The 20882-nt window shown below is 52.7% G+C and overlaps 8 protein-coding genes across 10 annotated transcripts; 5 read left to right on the top strand and 3 right to left on the bottom strand.

Moving 5' to 3' along the window:
• Nucleotides 1–366: 366 nt before the first annotated feature.
• PV07_03749 (uncharacterized protein) lies at nt 367–1410 on the bottom strand (the record flags this gene model as incomplete). The annotated part of the gene is made up of 3 exons (XM_016390504.1): nt 367–756; nt 806–912; nt 960–1410. The coding sequence occupies 3 exons, from the start codon at nt 1408–1410 to the stop codon at nt 367–369; spliced, it is 948 nt and encodes a 315-aa protein (XP_016252406.1).
• A 696-nt stretch (nt 1411–2106) lies between these two features.
• PV07_03748 (uncharacterized protein) lies at nt 2107–3886 on the top strand (the record flags this gene model as incomplete). Its single annotated transcript, XM_016390503.1, has 4 exons — nt 2107–2263; nt 2311–2410; nt 2462–2986; nt 3033–3886. The coding sequence occupies 4 exons, from the start codon at nt 2107–2109 to the stop codon at nt 3838–3840; spliced, it is 1590 nt and encodes a 529-aa protein (XP_016252405.1). The 3' UTR covers nt 3841–3886.
• A 1841-nt stretch (nt 3887–5727) lies between these two features.
• PV07_03747 (uncharacterized protein) lies at nt 5728–8193 on the top strand (the record flags this gene model as incomplete). The annotated part of the gene is made up of 3 exons (XM_016390502.1): nt 5728–7258; nt 7312–7608; nt 7664–8193. 3 exons carry the CDS (start codon nt 5728–5730, stop codon nt 8191–8193), a joined length of 2358 nt encoding a protein of 785 aa, XP_016252404.1.
• A 275-nt stretch (nt 8194–8468) lies between these two features.
• PV07_03746 (uncharacterized protein) lies at nt 8469–10873 on the top strand. Its single transcript, XM_016390501.1, has 5 exons — nt 8469–9745; nt 9801–10092; nt 10158–10261; nt 10315–10471; nt 10534–10873. Exons 1-5 carry the CDS (start codon nt 8688–8690, stop codon nt 10597–10599), a joined length of 1677 nt encoding a protein of 558 aa, XP_016252403.1. The 5' UTR covers nt 8469–8687; the 3' UTR covers nt 10600–10873.
• Nucleotides 10874–12007: 1134 nt separating this feature from the next.
• PV07_03745 (uncharacterized protein) lies at nt 12008–13096 on the top strand (the record flags this gene model as incomplete). The annotated part of the gene is made up of 1 exon (XM_016390500.1): nt 12008–13096. The coding sequence occupies one exon, from the start codon at nt 12008–12010 to the stop codon at nt 13094–13096; it is 1089 nt and encodes a 362-aa protein (XP_016252402.1).
• A 219-nt stretch (nt 13097–13315) lies between these two features.
• PV07_03744 lies at nt 13316–16458 on the top strand. 3 transcript variants are annotated; one of them, XM_016390498.1, is made up of 8 exons: nt 13316–13529; nt 13581–13696; nt 13759–14154; nt 14205–14642; nt 14692–14954; nt 15018–15557; nt 15607–15921; nt 15984–16458. In XM_016390498.1, the coding sequence occupies exons 1-7, from the start codon at nt 13389–13391 to the stop codon at nt 15711–15713; spliced, it is 2001 nt and encodes a 666-aa protein (XP_016252400.1). In that variant the 5' UTR covers nt 13316–13388; the 3' UTR covers nt 15714–15921; nt 15984–16458. The 3 variants fall into 3 exon arrangements, with proteins under 3 accessions (XP_016252400.1, XP_016252399.1, XP_016252401.1); XM_016390497.1 differs by having other exon boundaries at nt 15607–16458; XM_016390499.1 differs by having other exon boundaries at nt 13581–14154.
• Nucleotides 16117–17120, bottom strand: PV07_03743 (uncharacterized protein; the record flags this gene model as incomplete). The annotated part of the gene is made up of 2 exons (XM_016390496.1): nt 16117–16881; nt 16938–17120. 2 exons carry the CDS (start codon nt 17118–17120, stop codon nt 16117–16119), a joined length of 948 nt encoding a protein of 315 aa, XP_016252398.1.
• A 1766-nt stretch (nt 17121–18886) lies between these two features.
• Nucleotides 18887–20767, bottom strand: PV07_03742 (uncharacterized protein; the record flags this gene model as incomplete). The annotated part of the gene is made up of 4 exons (XM_016390495.1): nt 20682–20767; nt 19552–20629; nt 19302–19494; nt 18887–19228 (listed from the first exon to the last, which is right to left on the bottom strand). Exons 1-4 carry the CDS (start codon nt 20755–20757, stop codon nt 18887–18889), a joined length of 1689 nt encoding a protein of 562 aa, XP_016252397.1. The 5' UTR covers nt 20758–20767.
• Nucleotides 20768–20882: the final 115 nt, after the last annotated feature.

Raw genomic sequence — 20882 nt, 5'->3', positions numbered from 1 at the left:
CCAGGCAGAACGCTAAGTAAAGGTGCCTAGGCCAGAACTTCCTAAGGCAGGCTCTAGGCAGCTCTGTCTATCTCGTGGGTGAAGGACTTTTTCCATAAGCAAATGTTGTCCACTGGCATTTGAAACCTGTCGTCTGCACAAGTTTGACGGATGACAGCAAGACATTGGCACTTGTTGAGATTTGAATTGAGCTCTTCAATTCGTGCATCTATGCAGCACTTGCCGGGCACCTCTTGTCCAGTGCACCTCAATCCAACTGACACAATAAAGTCCTTGGTCTTTTGCACAAGGTTGTCAAACAGTACATTTTGGGTATCATTCGTATTCTTCTTCTTTTGTGCGCATAGAATGGCAAGCCATCGGCCTTCATCCAGCTAGCTCATCTTCTTCCCCCATACCTAGGTCTGCTTCTTGACCGACTTCTGCTTCTGCTTCTGCTATGACTGTAGCTGCTCCGAGAACTGTAACTTGGACTGCGTCTTCTCCGCCGTGGTGGACTTCGACCGGGTTGGCCTCGTCTTCGGGGCGGTGTCCTAGATGCGGATCTGGAGTATGAGGGTGACCGTCGCCGACGCCTGGGCGGTGAAGGAGACCTTGAGTACGTATCACGGGGGATGTACGTGTCATCTTCTGCTGCTCGCCTCCCTCCACCATAGCCGCCTCTTCTCGGGGGTGGGCTGCGATATCTTGGTGGAGGGGGTCCTCTTGGGGGTGGCCCGTAACGGGAGGGCAGTGGACCATACCGGGAAGATCTGGCTGGAGGCGGTGATCTTGAGAAGGCCCGACGAGGAAGTACAATGCTCACGGAGATGACGACACCGTCCAGTTGGGCCTCATGCATGTGGGCAATGGCAGATTCTGAACCGGAAGGGTGATCATAAAGGATGTAGGCGGTGCCGCGATTTGTCATGACTGTTCCACGTTAGACACTTAGGGGGTCAGGCCAAGGTTAGACATACACTGTTTGTTCAGCGGGAGGTCAATCGACTCAATGCGACCATACGAGCCAAAGATCTCGCGCAGATGGGCTTCCGTCACGTTTCGGGTAAGTTTTTCCACCACGATCTTAGAGCTCTGCATCCGTCGGTTGTCTCTGCTCGGGCTACGCGTGTAGCTTCTTTCTCGGTAGGACCTTCTGTCCCCGCGACTTGGACTCCTACTCCTGCTTCGCGTCGTGCTCCGGCTGTGGCTTCTCCCCTGGCCTTGCCCATTGCGCCCATCGCGAGGTGGAGGTGACTGCGTGTATGATCTGGATCTCGACCGAGAGGGGGAGCGAGACCGTGACCGTGGTGACGGTGATCGACGCGGCGAACGGGAACGATTAAAGGGCGGGGATGGTGCTCGTTGTATAGAGGTGGGTGTATGCGATCTTGTGGGAGATCGCCCTCGTGACGGCGATCGCGAGGGCATCTTGGACAAGATTTGGAGGGTGCTGTCGACAAATGTGTACGAGAAGGGGTTTCAGAACATATTCGGATTTGAATTTCGAGAATCAAGAGGGACAATGGGTGATCAGACGTTTGCGTTGTTCAAGTAGTGGTAATAAAGGTGTCTTTGCCTGCAAGTTTCGCAAAATGGGAAATTGCGGCGGATGTCAAAGTACTTCGCCGTATGGAGATCGGCTTGGCATTGCCGTCCACCTTTTCTTCTCCTTCCATCGATTGAGTTGTATGGAGCCTTCACCATCACTCGTCCCCCACTACCACCGTCGGATCATTGCCATCTTTCATCGTGAGACAATTCCAGTCCTGCAGATGACGCTCTTCACTGCGAGGCGCCGATCTGTCTAATTCCCTTCCGGGCAAATGAAAGGTATCCTGTCAGCCCTCCGCTCCCAAAACACTCGTTGCACAGTTGCCGATCCACGACCTTTCTCCCCGCAAATGCTCTGTCACCTTCCTGAAATGCAAAGCTTTCCACCAATCGCAAGATTTACAAACCTGGAGAATTCCTGGCCTCAAATGTGCCGAACCAGCCCCCCGCGGAATGCTGGGAATAAACAGGGCTTTGCTCGAGAGCATGTGTATTGCGATGGCCGGCGCTATAAAAGCAAACGGTAGGAAGGAGCCGTCGATTCTTCTTTCTTCTATCACTGTATCTCGCAAGATGCTCGTATCTCGTGTCATTACTGGCTTGCTCCTTGCAGAGGTAGCTACGTGCGCCATATCCTTGTCACTCGCTCCTCCGCAAAATGCCAGCAAACCCCTTCTTGAGTCCTTTGTCTCGTACTCGATTGAGTTTTCGTCCTTCCCGGATTTCGCAGGTAAGTTTCCAGGGAAGCGGCAGGATCTTGTCACCAACTCCCTTTAGGGAACTCGAGTCAACCGAACAATTTCTCATACAACCTGTTGAATAATTTGCGCAATCTTCAAGGGACTTATCCCATCATCAGAGTTGGCGGGAACACGGAGTACGTCCATATCGAACTATATTAATTGGCTAATGTTAAACGGACGGCCAGAGATTACGCCACTTTCAATGCTTCCCAGACGACTGCCCTGATTGGGACTTTCAACTTCACAAGGTCCAGAGACTACCCAACCACAATATCTATCGGTCCAGCCTACTTTGACTCTTACTCCACTTGGCCAGGCGTCACGTATATCCATGGCTTCAACTTGGGCAAAAATGGTTCCATCGGCTACGAGACCTTGGTAGGAACTGTTCCCCTTGTCTGCAAGGCTCTTGGTACTTCCAAAGTCGCCTATTGGGAGCTAGGCAACGAGCCCGATCTCTACAAGACCAGTGCTCAAGGGCCAGTGAGACCAAGTTGGTGGAATGAGACCGATTATGTCCAAGAATGGCTCAACAAAACTCGCACTATCCGACAACTAGTCCAGCAGAATTGTCCGGAAATCATCAGTCAGGGGAAGTTCAAATTCTACGCCCCCAATTTTGGGGGTACTTCAAACAGTTTGAACTCGATCACCACATGGCAAGCTGGATTGGACGCCGACAACAATATTGCTTTCATCGACAGCCACAAGTGAGTCGTTTCAAAAGACAATTTAAACATTGCTGACCGCGTCCAGCTATATTGGAGGTGCGACTCAACCAGGTGTGACTCTCCAGGGCACCTTGATGAACCACATATCGACCGTTTTATCAGTCAACAAACACCTCAATGAATCAAGCCTCCTAGCCTACACGGGCCTCCCATACATCCTGGGCGAGACAAACAGTTTGTACAACGAAGGGGCACCAGGCCTGTCTAATTCCTTTGGTGCTGCTCTTTGGGGCGTGGATTTCAACCTCTATTGTGCTGCCACGGGAATTGCTCGAGTCCACATGCACCAAGGCACCAATTATAGGTATGCTTCATGGCAGCCAATTCCAACCGTCAACGAGACCCAGGGCACAAAGGCACCATACTATGGAAATATCATGGTAGCCACCTTTCTCGGAGATTTGACCAAGAAAAACGTTAGCATAAGTGACCTCGAACTCGGGAGCATATATCAAAATGCCTATGCGGCATACGTCGACGGCCGATTGGAGAGAATAGCTGTCGTCCAGATGAATGCGTACAACTACACATCCAATGGCACGGCAACTGCCAAGGGACCTCGTCCCAGTGAGACGTTCAGCTTCCAACTGCCCGCCACTGGCACCGGGCCAGCCGTGAAGGGAGTTAGTGTGCAGCGGCTGATGGCAAACGGCAGTGACGCCATTACGGGGATTACTTTCGATGGGTGGTCATATAACTACGAGCTCCGTCAGGGAAGGCCCGTGAAGCTCAACAACGTCACTTCAGGGGAGGTGTTGCAGATCGCTCAGGGCGGCATGCTTGCGATTACAGTGCCATGGTCTAGCGCAGCGATATTGAATTTGCAGTGGTGAATGAGTCGGACTTTGAATATATGATGGGGAGATGGGGAGAGAGGACTGCATTGATGAGATATGCGTTGCGTGTTAACTATAGCTAGGCATATGGCTCTTGGACAGGCCGTATACGAACAAGCCTAGTGTGAGAGATGCTGTCCCAACTGACGCTTCTAGAAGTATAATTTCTCGATATCGGTGCAGCTTCGTTGTCATACCCGGATACGGAGATTGTTGTAAACAAACCCAGTGTCAAACATCGAGCCGCTCAGTCCCCTGACGCAAACAGCGACCTTCAGCTGCCGATCCAGGGCGAGTTCAAGGCGCAACCTCCAGCGTTGCGAATTGCGTAGCCTTTCATCGGAAACTCAGTGCCATGAATTTACCTTTATATCCGGTCAGTAGACAAGGCTCCGGCATCGGTAGTCTGACGCAGGGGTGACGAGGTCCTCATGACTCCAGGCCCAGTGTACTTTCTGATGTAGCAGCGGTCGCCAGCGTAGTAGATACACAGACTGCAACATGTATTTTGTTTTTCAGCCAACGAATGTGACCACATCCATGAACATCAGTATACCATACCCGTTCAAAATGCCGAACCTCCTCTTGCCATCCCGTCCTAGTCGGATCGAGCAAGGGAGCGAGGTTAAGCCCATGATCTCGTCCAGAATCCCTTTGCCGGTGAGGGGGCTGGGCTCGTAAAGGCGGTGTTTGTGTTTCGATCTCTGGCATGGGGAGAACATTTCCAGTCTCCGAAGGGACATTGTCTGGAATCAGCTCGCCCTCGAAATGAGCGCGAGACGCATGCGTGTTGGGAACGTCTCTCTGGCTGGTCTGAACAGGGTAGTGTCCTGTTCGCACCCACGGCCTGTCGCTATCACAGCTCCCATGACCACGGGTGTTTTTGGCAAATATGGGAGGCTGCGTTTATGGACGATTTGCTGTCTTCATGGTTCGTCTAGGGAGCTTTAATTGGACCTGAAACGAACCACACGAAGGAATGGATAATGTCGAGGTGGCGTGAGATGATCGACCTTGTCAGAGCCTGCGGTGGTCTATCGGCTCGAGGATAGCCGATGCTTGCCATCGAACTCGACTAGCGTTATGAAAGTAAATGTTCTTCCTCCTCTGTCACGTCCTGATATGCCTCATCAGACGTCTCGTTCATGTGCGAAACAACTGCACGGTGCTAGAGCCGGTTCGTCAGCCGTCGAGCCATAGGCGGCGAAGAGGTCGCGTCATAGGCCGGGTTGTTTCGGTCTTTGATAGCAATCGCTGTTGCAAATAATGATGGTGAGTCGTTCAAGAAATCCAAATCCAGGCATGGGGTCTTGGATGATCTGCTGCGCCCGTAGTCGATGGCAAATGGCAAGAGCGTCACCTTTCTCACGCAAGCAACCTGCTCCGTTTCGGCCTCTGGAGGCTCCAACTCCATCGCTTTGCGATCTCTACTAAGTATTATACATCTCGTACCCAGACCTCTCTTGAAGGTCCAGCTGCTGCTCTGATGCCAATCGACAGGGATCGGCTCCCGCTTCAACATTTCATCGAACCCTGTCATCACTGCGGAGAGAATACACCAATCCTGTCGCCATGATCCGCGCCATGCCACTACTCCATCGGCTCCGACCCCTGCAACCGCGGCTGAGGTAAAACTTGGACCCGTCCAAGAAAAGAAGGAGGATCTGAGCGTTGATCAGAACTCAGGTCTCCCGACTTGTGAGATGGAATAATGCAGAGCAATGTCGAAGGAGTTGGAAATCAGCTTGGACCAGCCAACCCATGTGTTGAAGCGACGACTCCTATGTCTGCCGTCGCCAGGACCGCCACGTCTTGAACAATTTCCCAGACGCATGGTGGCACAAGTCGATTGCTTTAATATTGTTGCTTCTCTGGCTGCCCATGATGGCTCACGGCACCGCTTCTCAAGTTCCGCAAATCCTCATGGGGCCTGCTCCTACAGTGCGGAAGCAGAATTCGTCGTGTGATCCTTGCCGGCGTTCGAAACGACGATGTGCGTTTCCGGACGGGGTCAAACCCGGGTCCCCCAACAGCTGTCTGAACTGCATTCACCTCGGGCATAACTGCACGTTTGATTTTGTCAATTCCCGAATCAATCAGAAGAAGAACAAGACCAAGCAAGCAGTCCCATATGTACAGGAACAGCCTATCGCTCCTGCCACCTCCAGACCCGAAAAGCAGGTCATTGTTCCTTTGCCCGCGGATCCGGTGCTGGTGGACTCCACCCAAGGGACCGCGCAGAATGAACTCTGGAGTGGGATTCCATATACCGGTTTCCTCGATGTCGATATGTTCATGGGCAATCTGGTGTCGGAATGGACCAGCTTGGACCGCCAGGTGTTCACCACCGAGGCCGCGGCCACAGAGCAATATCAAAGCAGCAGCACATCGCCATCGACCACTCAGCACTCAAGCAGCCAGTACCAGACACTCCCCAAATCACCCAATGACTTGTTCGCCCGGAGAAACTCGTCGCTTGGGCTTTGGCGGGGCAGTCCAATCCACCTGCTCAACTCCAGTGTTGAGACACAGCGAATAAATCAAAGTCTCGGTGAGGTTTACAATTCCATGATGTCTGGGATTGCAATACGATACCTGGATTACAACTGTAATCTATTCGCCGGATCATACAAATATTCATTTGATCCCGATCAGTCAAATCCATCGACCTTGGATATTAGTGCTGGCCAATCTGTGGGCAACATGTTGACGCCGTCATGGAAGAAAGCTGCACTAGACACTAACGGCTCCCAGATTCACGCTAATATGGCACCGGAGAGACTGGCGAGTCAGATCAATAAGGTTACCATGATTGGAGTGGCTCGATTTTTGGACAACTTTGGCGCCCTCTACAGCAATGTCATTGATCAGAAAACACGCAATGAGAATGAGCGTACCTTGATCGCAGTCCTGCAGGCATTTGCTCTCCAGTTTGCGCCATCTCGACAAGCAGATGGTCCGCTAGCACGGTTCTTCGACAACCCCCAGGGCGCAAGTCAGTGCTCGACATCAGACCCTTTACCTGGTGATCGGAGTACCAACAGTCAACACGTCTTCACCGCCGCCTGGTTCAATGCACACTCTCATCTGGTTTCGTCGAGGGAAAATAGGTCCTTTGTCAAGCTTTACTCGGTCTTCCTCTTTCTGATGACGAGCGTACCACCAGAAGCATCGTCAATTTCCGCTTACGAAGACACTCCGATCTGCCTTCTAGATGATGCTTTGCGCCAAATGGGAGAGCTACAGAGTCTAGTGGAAGGCTATTGTGAGCATCTGGGCAGGCAATCAATTTATCGATTCCTCCTTCAATCCTCTGTGGGTATTATGCGCTGGTACGGCTATTTGCGCGACACGATAGATTCCGTGCTCCACGAGCGACCTTGTATGTTGGAGGACGCCCCCCCGAGGTCAAAAGGTAAGGACCATAGCAGAGGTTGACACTGCTGTAATGGTTAACGACAACATCAGGAACCCTTTTGAGTGGTCACTTGCCCCCAGAATGGCAGCAACCGACCGTATTTGACCAGGAAGTTCCTAAGCATTGCCAGAATGCCGCAGGGGACCTTTTTCGTGTTTTCAGGGGGACCATTAACCTGAGGCAGATTCTTTTAACTGGCGCCGCAGCATACAACATACCTACGTTGAGGAGTGCGGTCACAGTAGCCGTGGGCATCAACGATGAGTTTGCCTTGATCTATGGCTCATGGCTGCAGCATTGCTCTATCTCTTTCTACTTACTGTCTGAGAAATCCAAACTAGCCTCGGGTGAATAACCAATCCCCTTCTGACGAGACTTGAGGCTGACTATCTGGCATTTCAGCGTTTATGTTGTTGTTTTGGAGCCTAGCTACTCTGTTACTCGTAGAGCAGCTTCATGGCGCATCGAATATTCTTCCTGTCGCGGAGAGACAGCCCCTGCTGGAAAAAGCGCTATCTTACCAGCGAGATGCAGTTACGTCTCTTCTCACAATAGCACAGCGAATTGTGGACGTATCGGCCATGGGCGAATTCAGACTCATCAACAGTGTCCAAGCAAAGATGCACTTCATCTCACATCATGCAAACACGGTCCTGGTGGTCCTGGCCTTGTCCAAAGCAATCGAGCATACCATCGACTTAAACCTATCAGCAGGGCAGCAAGGCGACTTGACTTCGACGCTGTTTCCCGACATGAGCCCAGATTCGGAATGGGTTGCCAATATGAAGCCTTTGCTCACATGCCTGTTGACGCTCGACTCTACTGTATCTGGAGCGATTACCGCGAGGCCGGCGCTGCAGAGGCTGATGCAGCAATATGGTGACATCCTGATGGATTGCTGGTCACACGAAGACGTGGACAACCTGTCGTGATGACCTTTTTGAGGTCACTCTGAAATTTTCCACGAAACACTTGGTCGAAGGCATTCGAGGCAATGGATTTTCTCACGGCATAATCCAGTCAACAGTGGACAGTACGCCTGAATTTACTCCGTGTATCTGGCAAGGGGTGTGCCAAGTGGACGCCACTGTTGAGGCCTCGATTCCATGTCGATCGTCTGGCTACAGACTGGACTGCGGCTCCGACGTCAGCCGCACCGAGCTTCGTGCTTGTGGATCCGCGACCGTAGGTGGCCTCGATCTGGATCCCTCTCGCCACCCCCATTATGGTCAGCCACCATTTCGGGGTTTACATTCAATGTTGGCGACCATAATGACTTGCAGGCCATACGAGCGATCATATATTTCGCTGCGTTCGCGTCCTGTCGCTCTCCCTATTTGCGTAAACACTCAGATACCGGAACCACCCCAACCCTTTGATCTACAGACGACGCCGAGCCAAAGCAACTCGATCTAAGTACTTCAACATGCCCTACAAATCAAGATGGCAATTGACACCGCCAGCACTGTCAGTCCCGACATTCATGTTTGGTTCTTCGTCCTCCAGCATCAACACCACTAATAAAATCATCATCGACGCAAAACGGCCCGACACCCACTTTCTCACTCTCCATACCTACCGCGAATGGTCGAAGAGATTTGCTGCGGGCGTCCAATCCGCAGGACTTGACAATGGGGATCGCGTTCTCTTGTTTTCCCCTAACAGCATCTTCTACCCTGTTGTTGTTATGGGTGCTTTGATGGCCGGGGCCATCTACAACAGCGCGAATCCAGCCTATACCGCGCGTGAACTCGCGCACCAGCTCAAAGACTCCAGTCCACGAATCGTCCTCGCAGCGGAGAGCTGCATAGAAAGAGCCCTGGAAGCCGCTGATCTCGTCGGCTTTGACAAGAAACGCATCTTTCTATTTTCCGAGGTGCCTGTGGACCACACGATAGAGGGACCGCCAGTTCCCAACGCCAAAGTCCACCATTGGAGTGAATTGCTCGCAAAGCCTGAAGTTGGTCGAAAGTTTGTCTGGGAAGAGCGCAATACTGAGGTGTTTTCTGAGCGCACTGCAATCCTGATTTATTCTTCAGGCACTACCGGCCTTCCTAAAGGCGTTGAGCTCTCCCATAGAAGTTTGATCGCGAATATGCTTCAACTCAAAACAATCTCGATGTCCGATCCCACTGTTGTCGCTCGGCGGACATTGTGTGCGGTTCCAATGTACCATGCACTTGGGTTGTGCTACTATACCTTCACAGCGCCAAAGTGGGGTCTCGAGACGTACTTGATGGAACGATTCAGCCTGGCAGATTTTCTAGATCACATTCAAAGGTTCGAAATCACGGAACTGGTGCTCGTGCCCCCGATGTTGGTTGCAATGGCCAAACACCCTTCGGTTCGCGACGGCACCTGCGATATCAGCAGCATCAGAAAGGTGGTGGCTGGTGCGGCGCCAATCGGTATGGAAGTAACGCAACAGTTCGAGGAGCTCTGGAATGGTAGAGTCAGAGTGCGCCAAGCTTGGGGAATGTCAGAGTAAGTGGAGGGATCTGTTTCGTAGTACGAACTGTGCTGACAGTCTTGACACCAGAACACCAGCAATCACGCTGTGCTGGGACGAACGCGAGAGCTTGGGCCCGTCGTCAATATCAATCGGCGAGTTAGTCCCCGGATCAGAAGCAATGGTGGTCAAAGAGAACGGCGAGGAAGAAATGCGGCCGGGCGAGACAGGAGAATTCTGGATCCGGTCTCCGAATGCAATGAAGGGATATTGGCGCAATCCCAAAGCCACTGCCGAAACTATCAGCAGTGGCTGGCTAAAGACCGGCGACATAGCATATCGAGACGAGGCTGGAAAGTGGTACATGGTTGATCGCAAGAAGGTGAGTGGCAAGGGCACTAATTCTCCAATGGTTCTCGTGTTAGTCACTCTACTAACTCGGACCAGGAATTGATCAAAGTCAAGGGTGTCGCAGTAGCGCCAGCCGAACTCGAAGCTCTTCTTCTCGAACACAACGAGATCGTGGACGCTGCAGTGATTGGTGTTAAGACGTATGTACGTGACTGCATACATATCGAACTTCTGCTGACAGAAATGTCTCTAGGACGACGGATGACGAACGGCCACGCGCTTATGTTGTGCGAGCACCGGGCTCTCGGATCACTGAGAAGGATGTGGTGGATTTCGTCAAGGCTCGAGTGTCCACAATCAAGCACCTCACAGGAGGTGCGGCCTTTGTTGATGCTATTCCCAAAAACCCTGTGAGTACACAAAATATCTATTACCCGCATAGATCCATGACATTTACTGACCTCTCTCCCAGTCAGGAAAGATATTGAGGCGGCAGCTGAGGGAGCTCGCTGCAAAGGAGACGGGGTCGAAACTGTAGCCAGGTTCTGGCGAGCAAATAAAGTCGCGGCGCGCGAGCGATGGACGGCAGATCTCCTATAAAAGTACACATTCCAAAAAGTGAAGGCATTTGGCATATCACAGATGCGACCCACTGAGCTTCCGAAGGCCCAGAAACCTCACCACCTGTCCAAGATGATCGAAACCCCAAAAGAACTCCTCCTGCCCTTCTCCAGTTACAGCTTTTATCCAGGGAAGACCTGGAGACCCACTAGCAATCGCGATTTCGGTATTCTGTTTCAGGAGGGACTTGACCTCCTCAGAGGTGCTCTGTCGAGAAGTTGGTCAACATCCTTTGTCAGGTCACGGCACTGGCTTTACGTACCCTGTGCAGGATCTTTGCGGCGAGTTCACTACCGACCACCTGAGCAATAATGGGTTCGTGGACTTCGGATAGCTGAACACCCTTTTTCTCACACCAAAATGCATGATACAGCTCGCTTAACACATCCGGATATCGATCAGGGCATTCGAGGGAACATGCCACCAGGGCCCTTTGCACCTGTTTGAAGACTCAGCATGTGAAGCGAGTAAGAAGCTGTGGGCGAATGGTCACCTTCAACGTGGTTGCCTTGAATGGATAATTCGCCGGCAAGCCTGGGTTCCAGGGGACGTTGAATTCTCGACACCATCTAGCAACATCTGTATGCATCCAATTCACCTTGTCTGATACCGGGTTAGATTAAGCCCATGCGGCTGGGCCACGAACAAGGACGGGCATAGGTTGGCCACATACTAGGACTGCTCCAAGGTGGCTTCAACCCGACAGCATTTATATATGCCACGAGCAGAACGGGGGTATATGTTATGTCGCAAGCTTTGAACACGGGTGAATTCTGTCAGGCCATGTCAGTGCCAGCCAGACTGGCTTTTCCATACTTCTCACGAGGCTGTGGATGGGATACCAACCTTGATAACGTAGAATGCCAAGTACGAGTATGGGCTGTGCAGGTCGAAGTACAGGGTCAGTTTCGGCCTAGCCATTGCCGCCCGAAGCACAACTGCGCGTTAAACCGAGTCTCGAATTTGGGGGGAGCACCTTGCACCCTCTGTCGCATTTATGGTCAGCCTAAGGCCCTGCTTGCCAGGCTGGTGAGGCCTCCTGCGCTCGCGGCGTGTGGCCAAGTGGATTCCCGCACGGCCGATACCGAGGTCGACTAGCATCCATCATCCAACGGCTCCGCGTCGCCTCCGCGTTGTCGAGGCTTCCTGGTGTTACCGCCCTAGGCGCCACCAAGAGATCAACCCACAATCTGTCGAACGCGATCGGAAGGCCTAATCACTAGGTTGGCCGCGGGCTACGTGAACTTGAGAGGCTGCAGAGGACTAGCAAAGGACTCCACTGACACCAAGGACGTAAACTCGTACGCTACAATCTCTCGCGGTAGATGGACGCCGACCTCGAGAGTACGTACTTGAAGTACGTCAGCTTCCTTCCAGCAGCCCTGAGTGAGAGCGATGGGTCGGAGCGCGAGGCTCTCACAGCTATCGACCCGGCCGGGTTTCTTATACGACACCCTCCTAAGCCACACGAACTGGATGCCGAGCTCACAGATGAATCCCAACTGTTTCAAACCATCCACATGGGTGCTGCGGTTGTAGATGAGAGTAAATGGAAGCTAGTGGTGGACGGACTGGTGGAGCGACCATTCTGCGTATCCTTCGCGCAGCTGAAAAGCATGCCCGCGTCCACCGTCACCGCTTTCCATGAATGCTACGGAAGTCCCATCGCCCCTCCAATCCACGCGTTGTGGAGGATTGGGAACATCAGATGGACTGGCGTCAAGCTCGCAGACATGCTCAGGCTCGCCAGGCCCAAGCCCGAAGCAAGATATGTGTGGTCGCAAGGACTGGAGTCGGGTTCATTTGCCGGGGTTTCCGCGGACCGATATGAAAAGGACCTTCCTCTGGAGAAGGCGCTGGGCTCCGAGGTTTTGATTGCCTACGAAATGAACAACGAGCCACTGGGCAAGAATCGAGGCGGACCGGTAAGGATGGTTGTACCTGGATACTTTGGCACGAATAGCACAAAGTGGCTGTGTCGGCTCTCGCTACAGGATCATCGCGCGGTCGGGCCGTTCACCACGACATTTTACAATGAGATCGATCCGACCGACCCGAACGGACAGAGAACGCGGCCGGTGTGGCTGGTTGAGCCCAATTCCATGATCGTCAGGCCGGAGCCCGGAGCAGTATTGCAAGGACCAGATATTGAAATCCGAGGTCGCGCTTGGGGCTGCGAGGAAATCAGCCAGGTCGATGTCAGCACCGATGGCGGTGAGTGTTGGCTACCTGGAACCGATGTCGCATTGACAGCGCGGAGTGAATTTGAATGGCAGTTATTCCATGCGAAGGTCTCGATATCCACACCTGGGAAATACAAATTGATTGCGAGGGCGACAGACAAGGCTGGCGTCTCCCAGCCCATGATCGGGCGAAGGAATCATGTACATACAGTCGAGATTGAAGTCACTTGATCGGTCGTTCGTATATGATGGTCAGTAGCCGGAATATTTATGAATCAAACGAGCTCGACATCCGCTGAAGGTCGAAAAGGGGAAGGGGACCCACAGCCTTGCGCCATTCAGCCTCGCTGGATATTGAATCGGCCGACCTTCCCTTGACCCGAGGCCTCCATCGCAGCCTCACCAACTCGCGCTCTCCCCACACTTCCACTTCCCCATCTTTGCGTTTAGCGCAGCGTTGTCATCGGATTGCGGCGACCGGGGAAGTCAAGATGCGCGGTTGCAACTTCGCAAAGCCTCTCCGATGATGCCGGCCCATCAGCAGGGTCCAGAAGTTTCCGTCGCAGCGGAAGACAACTCTCACGAACGGCCCGACAGTGTCGAGAGACAAACGCGTACCAATGGCCTGAAGCCGAAAGCGTGCAACAATTGCAGACAGCAGAAGGTGAGCTGGAGCATTTTGTCCCCGTACCAGGACGATAACTAACGTCTTCAGTTGAGGTGTGAGTTAACGAAGCTCGACACTCCTTCGTCAAATGCCTGTTCGCGCTGTCAAAGGCTGGAGCTGGACTGCAGAGTAGACGATACGTTCAAGAGGACGCGGAAGCGGAAGTATGACTGGCAAGAGTTGGGGGTTCAGAATGGCGCGTGGCTGACCCTCATCCACGTGGTAGGATATCCGCCGAGTTGGAGCAAGAAATAAACAAACTCAAGCGCCAGTTGTCCGTCTATGAAGGCAATGTTGTTACGGACTCGGCTGCCCCTGCTGTCCCAGACCCTGCAGCGCTCTCCCTTGCTGAAGGGGTCGGTCTTCATGGCGACAAAGACAGAAGCGCAAACGAGGACCCCGAGGACTTATCAGACCCTCTGACGAACCGGATTTTCTCGACGACGGTACCTGGTGGAATGTCTCCAGACTCTCCTGATGGATCGTGCTTGCCAGGAGCAACCACAATCCCAAAGAGCGGTCTACTCGATAGTGGTTCCACCAGCAGGGGAAAGGTGATCGCGTCGCGGAATTTACGCGACATTGAACTCTCCTCAGATGTGATAAATGACCTGTTCCGCATGTATGTCTCTCTGCTTTTCAGGTTCAAGGACAGACTAATAACTTTCCAAGTTATTTCTCGCATTACCATGCATATCTACCATTTCTTGACCCGGGAGTTTCTCCCGCCCAATACTACGATAATTCGACTCTGCTATTCTGGTCCATAATTTCCGTCGCATCTCGTCGATATCAGTCAGACCCCACTCTCTTGACGAGGCTCGCTCGAGCGGTGACAGATCTCTTGTGGAAGTCCCTGCAGACAATTCCACATTCCCTCGGTGTGATCCAGAGCTTGGTCCTTCTATGCACCTGGCCCTTCCCGACGAGCAGCAGCACAACTGACCCGACTTACATGCTCTCGGGGATGATAATACAGCTTAGCATTCAGATGGGCCTCCACCGGCCCAGAAGCCCGCTTGATTTCACCAAGTTCCGCGTTAAGCTCAGTCCTCGCGAGATTGAGGAGCGGCAACGGGCATGGATTGCTGGCAACGTCGTCACCCAAAGGTATACCCTTTGTATTGAATCCTGATGAGAATCGGCTAATGTGCTGTAGCATAAGCTTTGGGGTCGGACTTCCCACTCCGGCGCAACTTTGTGACTGGTCGATCGTCGCGTCTTCGCTCGAGGGTTCCTGGATAGATGAAGATTTGCACGCTCATTTGAGATGTGCTTCGACGTGCAACAGGATATCCCAAGCACTCACCTCGAATGCTTCGGACCCGACCGGGCTTTTATCAACGCGGGAGAGGGTCCCTCTGTATACGATTTTCAAGCAGGAGATCGTCGACCTGGAAAACAGCAGGGTCTGGACTACAGGTGAGCGGCAGACTTGATGTGGTCTATGAATAATCAAGCAGGCCTTCTGACTAGCGAATTCAGCCAACACCGCATTCTACCTCCACGTTGTCAAGCTCCACCTCCACGCATTCTATCTTCTCGATGACCCGCCAGCTCTAGGCTATCTAGAACGTATCATAACGCTCTATTCCACCGCGACAGCGATGATCGAACATGTTCGTGACCGAGACAGCCAATCCCACGGGTTCTTGCAATTCTGTCCACTGTTCTGCTACGAAGCCTTCCTCTGCGCAGCCTTCATTTTGCTCAAAGTTGTGAAGAACGATTACTTTGCTGCGATTATTGACGCAGGTTTGGGGAAAAAGCTCATCAATTTTTCCGTCTCAGCACTGAGGAAAATGTCAGTGGCCAATAATGACCTGCCAGGGAGACTCAGCGATGTGCTCGCCTACCTCTGGACGCATCCAAATCCGTCTATTCTTGGTGGCAGCGGTATCGATGGACTTCAGTTGAAGGTCAGAAGTCGAATGAGTATGAGCGTTGTATACGACTCGCTGTGGAGATGGCGGGAGCAGTTTCGTACCGAAGTCGAAAGCGCCGAGTCGCAAGATCTCAACAATGGTAACACGCCTCCCCTTGTTGGAAGAAGTGAGGGGCTGATTTCGAACAGATGCGGCTGCAACCGCCGGCCTCAGCGAAGGCTTTGACAACGCCTTTGACCTGACGGAGTTGAATGGCATATACTTGGATGATCTTCAAATGGACTGGTTTGCGTAGTCGTCGGCAAGACATCGGGGTTCAGTGAAGTCGGCTGCTCAGTGCTCATCATACGTCCGCCATCAGGCGGCCAAATTGGCCCCCTACCAAACAAGTACGATCGCCAAACACCGTTTGTTTGTACGAAAGTGCCACTTTCCGGAGAGTCTTCCTTTTACTACCAGCTGGGTACGTTGGTACCGGATTAGGGGTGGTGTTGGTCTGCATGGTAGGTTGGCTTTCCGTGTAGCAAATGGATTACAATTGTGATACTGGTCTAACTCGACATAGACGTCACTAGAACTGCCTTGAAGCTGTATATAACATATCCATTTGAGAGCTTAGCGTCACTCCAAATGCGCCGTGGTCTTGGTTCGGACAGGCGCATCACAGCCTCTGCCTGCCAGCATGGCTAGATCCTTATCTACACTTTGCTGTAAAGACTGCCGCCTGCTGCAGCATCGATTGCGGTAGCTCGTTCCAGACCCACGATAGAAAACAGCTTCTTTGGAGTGAAATCACCAGGGACTCCGGTCCGCCCTGTCTTCTTGACACGCTCGAAAGCGTCACGCATCGCATAATACGCAGGTGCAATCGCGAGGAACGGGAAGATGATGATGCGGAATCCAAGCTCTTGCGCTTCTTCCGTCGTCCACGACGGCGTGGCCCCGTTCTCAACCATGTTCAGGAGGACAGGTGTGGGCGCGAGAACCTGGCATATGGTCCTGGCTTCCTCCTTCGAAGTTATGCCTTCAAGAAATGCGACGTCCGCTCCTGCAGCGACCGCAGCCTTCAGCCGCTGGGTAGCTTCGTCGAAGCCATGTGTCTGCAGAGCATCCGTCCGGGCAATGATGACGATATCGGAACCGATTCTTTCTCGCGCTTGTGTGGCGGCGGCGATACGCTGCGCAAAGGTATCAATGCTGACGACCTCTTTTCCCGCAAGGTGCCCACAGCGCTTGGTCTGAATCTGGTCCTCGATGTGCAAGGCCGCAACGCCTGAACGGTGGTACTGCTCAACTGTTCTTGCGATGTTGTTTGGGCCTCCGTACCCGGTGTCGGCGTCGGCGACGAGAGGGACGGTCGGGTCGAGATTGGCGATCATTTCAGCGTGCTCTCGCATGTCATTGAGGGTTGCAAGGCCCAGATCCGGCTGTCCTAGCTTCGACGCACAGGTTCCTGCTCCTGTCTGAACACGGCAGTTAGAGAGAAAGAAGAGGATCGCGGGCAACAGATGTCATGTACCATATAGAGGCAGTCGAATCCCACATCCAGGGCAACCCTGGCGCTGAAGCCGTCGTATACTCCGGGAGCCACGATTATGTCCTTACTGGTTTCCAGCAGTTGTCGAAGGCGTCTGCCAGGCGTTGGACTCGAGGGTGGGGTGTTGCCGTTGGCGTGAGTGTCAACACTGGTATGTCCGTTCATGACGATCGCGCGTGTCTAGTGCTACTACCAGTCTTGTGAAGATGAATGAGACAAAGGCAGTACTTGAAGTACCAAATCTGCGGTGCTTCCAGAATATTATATACTACGTACACAAGTATAATAGTGACTTCTACTTGTCAAGTTTTTCATTGACCTCGCTGGACTATCAAGTTCCTTTTTATCTAGACAGCCGCACCGCCTACAGGGTGTCAATGCGTCTGAGACCCATGTGAAGGAAGCGAGTCCGCAAACACATCTGCAATCTTTTGCCATTCTTCTGCTTCGGCACGAGGCATTTGGCCTCCGCATCGGAGGTCACGTCACGTGGAGCCGCCGATCGGAGAGGCCGAGTCGGGGACCATTCATTCACTCATTCATCCCCTCGCGATCTACAACTACAAAGTAGTATTCTAGGAAAGGGGACTCTGAGTGGTACGATATAAGTAGTAGTAGTACTATAGTTAATAGTAGAATACCAAGAGACTCCGAGTGGTGGGGAAGATTGATAGGTTTAGTACTGGTAGCACTGATGCAGCACCCTACCCATGGGTTGAAGCTCACTCCGATGATTGCAGCAGAAGTTGCCCGTGGACCAGGCAGGGTCTCCGAGGTAAACTTGAACCCCTTCAAAATATGCCCGGCTGAGTCACGTAAATCCAAGTCAGTGCTGAGGAAACGCTTGGACAAGTACCGCAAATGCTATGTGGTGGTGAGGTAGTAGTACCACCTAGGCGCAAGTGACTGTGAAGGCCGTCACGGGGGTACAACGCATAGCTGGCTTGATCAATCGTAGCAGCTTCATCAAACATTCTCAAGAGTTACCAGCAGTAGTGTTAGAATGACTAGGAGGACTACCAGAATGGAAACATTGTCAGGAGAGCAACCTGCTCTTCGCTCATCCCCTTCTGTCACAACTTGGAGCACCAAATAACAAGGGAACCGTTTTGGGAAAGAGCAACCCAAAACGCAGCTAGACCAAGTTCGGCACATTTGGTGCCTCGTTTCGTCCACCAACTTCAATCCAGATAGTACTACTTACAACTTTACTATGTAACACCACAGCACTAGTGTAGATATACTATAGTATACTTTGTTGACGCTCCTGCTCCAATGACTAGGATAATCTTTTTGCTGTTAAATATTCAGGCGAGTCCACCCGTACAGACAGGTGTACAGGAGGACCGAACCGAAGCCGACTTGCCATATCAGTCCGGGGCAGCTTCTCTAAAACTGGCAACATTAAGCTCACCTCAGTCGGCCCTCGGGCTGTTGTCGAAGACTCGATGCGAATTTCGTCCTCCTATCCCAGAGCGAGTGAGCAGAGACGGGCAGGAGAGCCCCCGCCCGAACAGGAGATCTCTGAGTGAGCCCGCCCTGACCATGATGTCAGAAAGTTCAAGTTTTTATCAACCTCAACAACTTTAAGTTCCCTTGAGATGAGGACGGGACCATTATGTGTGAAGGAGAGAAGGGGTTGATGCTGAAAGCGATGTACTAGTAGGACAACAGATGTCCGCAACATGACACTGTAGCATCGTGCAACTTGTACTAGATTTGGGAGTACTCTGTATTTTCGGCCCTATTTTGCTTGTAGACTAGTACTACAGTAAGTAATACTACTACTACTATGCCGTGTGTTACATAGTACTATGTAGTAGGTGGAGGATGTTCTTTGAAGATGCGCTTGTCGGAGGGTTCTATAGTTACTATGTATAGATCTGTATCCAGGTCCCAGGACTTTGTCGTCCGCACGGTCCTCCCCGTCCTCATAATTTGGCCTGTTTGACCAGTCCCAACTCCCTCTTCGCCCGGTCCCGCAGCTCCCTCCGCAGATACTTCCCGACGGCGTTCTTTGGCAGTTCCTTGACAAAGACCACGCCTCCACGCAGCTGCTTGTACGGCGCCAGGCGCTGCTTGACAAAGTCCTTGATCTCCTCCTCGCTGATTTCGGAGGGATCGGCAACGACGTACGCCCGTGGGAGGTCGGTGCCGGGGTCGTCTGGCATGTTGACGCCGACGACGGCGGCTTCTTGGATCTTGGGGTGCGTGAAGAGCAAATTCTCGATCTCGGCGGGCGCTACTTGGAGGCCCTTGTATTTGAGGAGCTCCTGGAAAACTCGTCATCAGCACTGGCAGTTTTGCAGCTCGGTTGGGCTGTGTTGGCTGGGGTGCAAAACGAACCTTCTTTCTGTCGACGATATAGAACTTGCCATTACGCAAGATTCCAATGTCGCCGGTGCAGAACCAGCCGTCGTGGAACGCTTCTTTCGTGGCTTGAGGGTTGTTGAAGTAGCCTTGCGTGACGAGCGGACTGCGAACCAGCATCTCACCTTCCTGACCTGGCTCAACGTCGTTGTAGTTCTCATCGACCATTCTGCGTCGGCAGTGAGCGGGAAACCCAAATACAACCAACCAACTCGGAAATTCTTACCTGAGTTCCACATTGGGGAGGATCGGAGAAATGCTGCCCGTCGTATCACTTTGCCCCCGTGGCATCATTGTCACCGCGCCTGTTGTCTCGCTCAAACCCCACGTCTGACCGATAAAGGTCTCGCCTTGACCCAGTTTCGCATTTGCAGCCGTTTGCAAATCGCCGTCCATTGGGGCCGCGCCGGTTGTGGCGGCATCGAGCGACTTGAAGTGGTCCTGCACCTCGGGTGACTTGGATATCCGGAGATATATGGAAGGGACGGTGTATAAGGCGGTGATTTCGTAGTCTTTCACGTACTTCAACAGTTGCTTCCACTCGTACTTGCGCATCCACACAACCAACCCGCCAGAATAGAAGGGTGCCACGAGATACCCGAACAAGCCGGCAATGTGACTGATGGGGAGGTGAGCAAGAGTCCGATATGGCTTGAGCTCCTTCCCGGCTTCAATCTGCTTCGCGGCCCATTCTCTTCCGGCCATCGATGTCACAACTACCTCTTGCACGAGATTTTCGTGGGAGATCATGACGCCCTTGGGGAGGCCGGTTGTGCCGGAGGACCACAGGATCACAATGAGACTCTTCTTCAATGCCGCATGGTCTGTGATGCGCTCCCACTTCAGAGTCTGGTCGGAGAGGACATTGGTCCGGCCATCTATACTGGTCAGGCTCCACGAAGGACTGGAATCCAGGACCAGGACTCTCTCCAATGGAAGGTTGCACTGTTTCGCCGCTTGGGTCGCCACGTCTTTGTGTTCCGATCCACAGATAATGAGGCGACTGGTACCGACGGTGACCTGTCGAGCCAGATCCGCTACCGTGGACGAAGGACTGGCGGCAGAATACACTCCGCCAGCAGCGATGGTGCCATAAAATGCTGCTGGTACCAAGGGTTGGCCATAGCTGATTACCGTGATGACATCCTTGTTGGGGCCACTGGCACCAACGCCATAGTGATGCCGTAGACCGTGGGCGATCCGCTGAGTGAGGTTCAGAAGGTCCTTCTTGGTGATCTTATTCGACGGGTTCGCTGCCTCCTGATGCAAGACGGTGTCGTCCTGGGCCACAGAGTGTTCGGTCTCTGGATCGCAGTCAGTAATGTTTTGAACAATGATTGACGTGCGCAATGCTACCAAACAGCAGTGTCAAGAGGTCCAGCTTCGGGACATCAAGAATGGGTTTCTCGGGGTTGCGATATATTCTAGCCATGATCTTGGTGCCAGGTAGGGTGAATTTCGTTCAACCAAATGCCAACGAATAGAAAGCCAGAGATCGGGGATCGTCCAACTCCGGGGCAGTCAGTATGATAGAGCGTTTGCTTTGGTAGAGCATTC

The sequence above is a fragment of the Cladophialophora immunda genome, assembly GCF_000835495.1.
Source record: "Cladophialophora immunda strain CBS 83496 unplaced genomic scaffold supercont1.2, whole genome shotgun sequence".
NCBI lineage: Eukaryota > Fungi > Ascomycota > Eurotiomycetes > Chaetothyriales > Herpotrichiellaceae > Cladophialophora > Cladophialophora immunda.
Note: the sequence above shows the minus strand (reverse complement) of the source record. Positions and strands in the feature narration are given on the sequence as shown.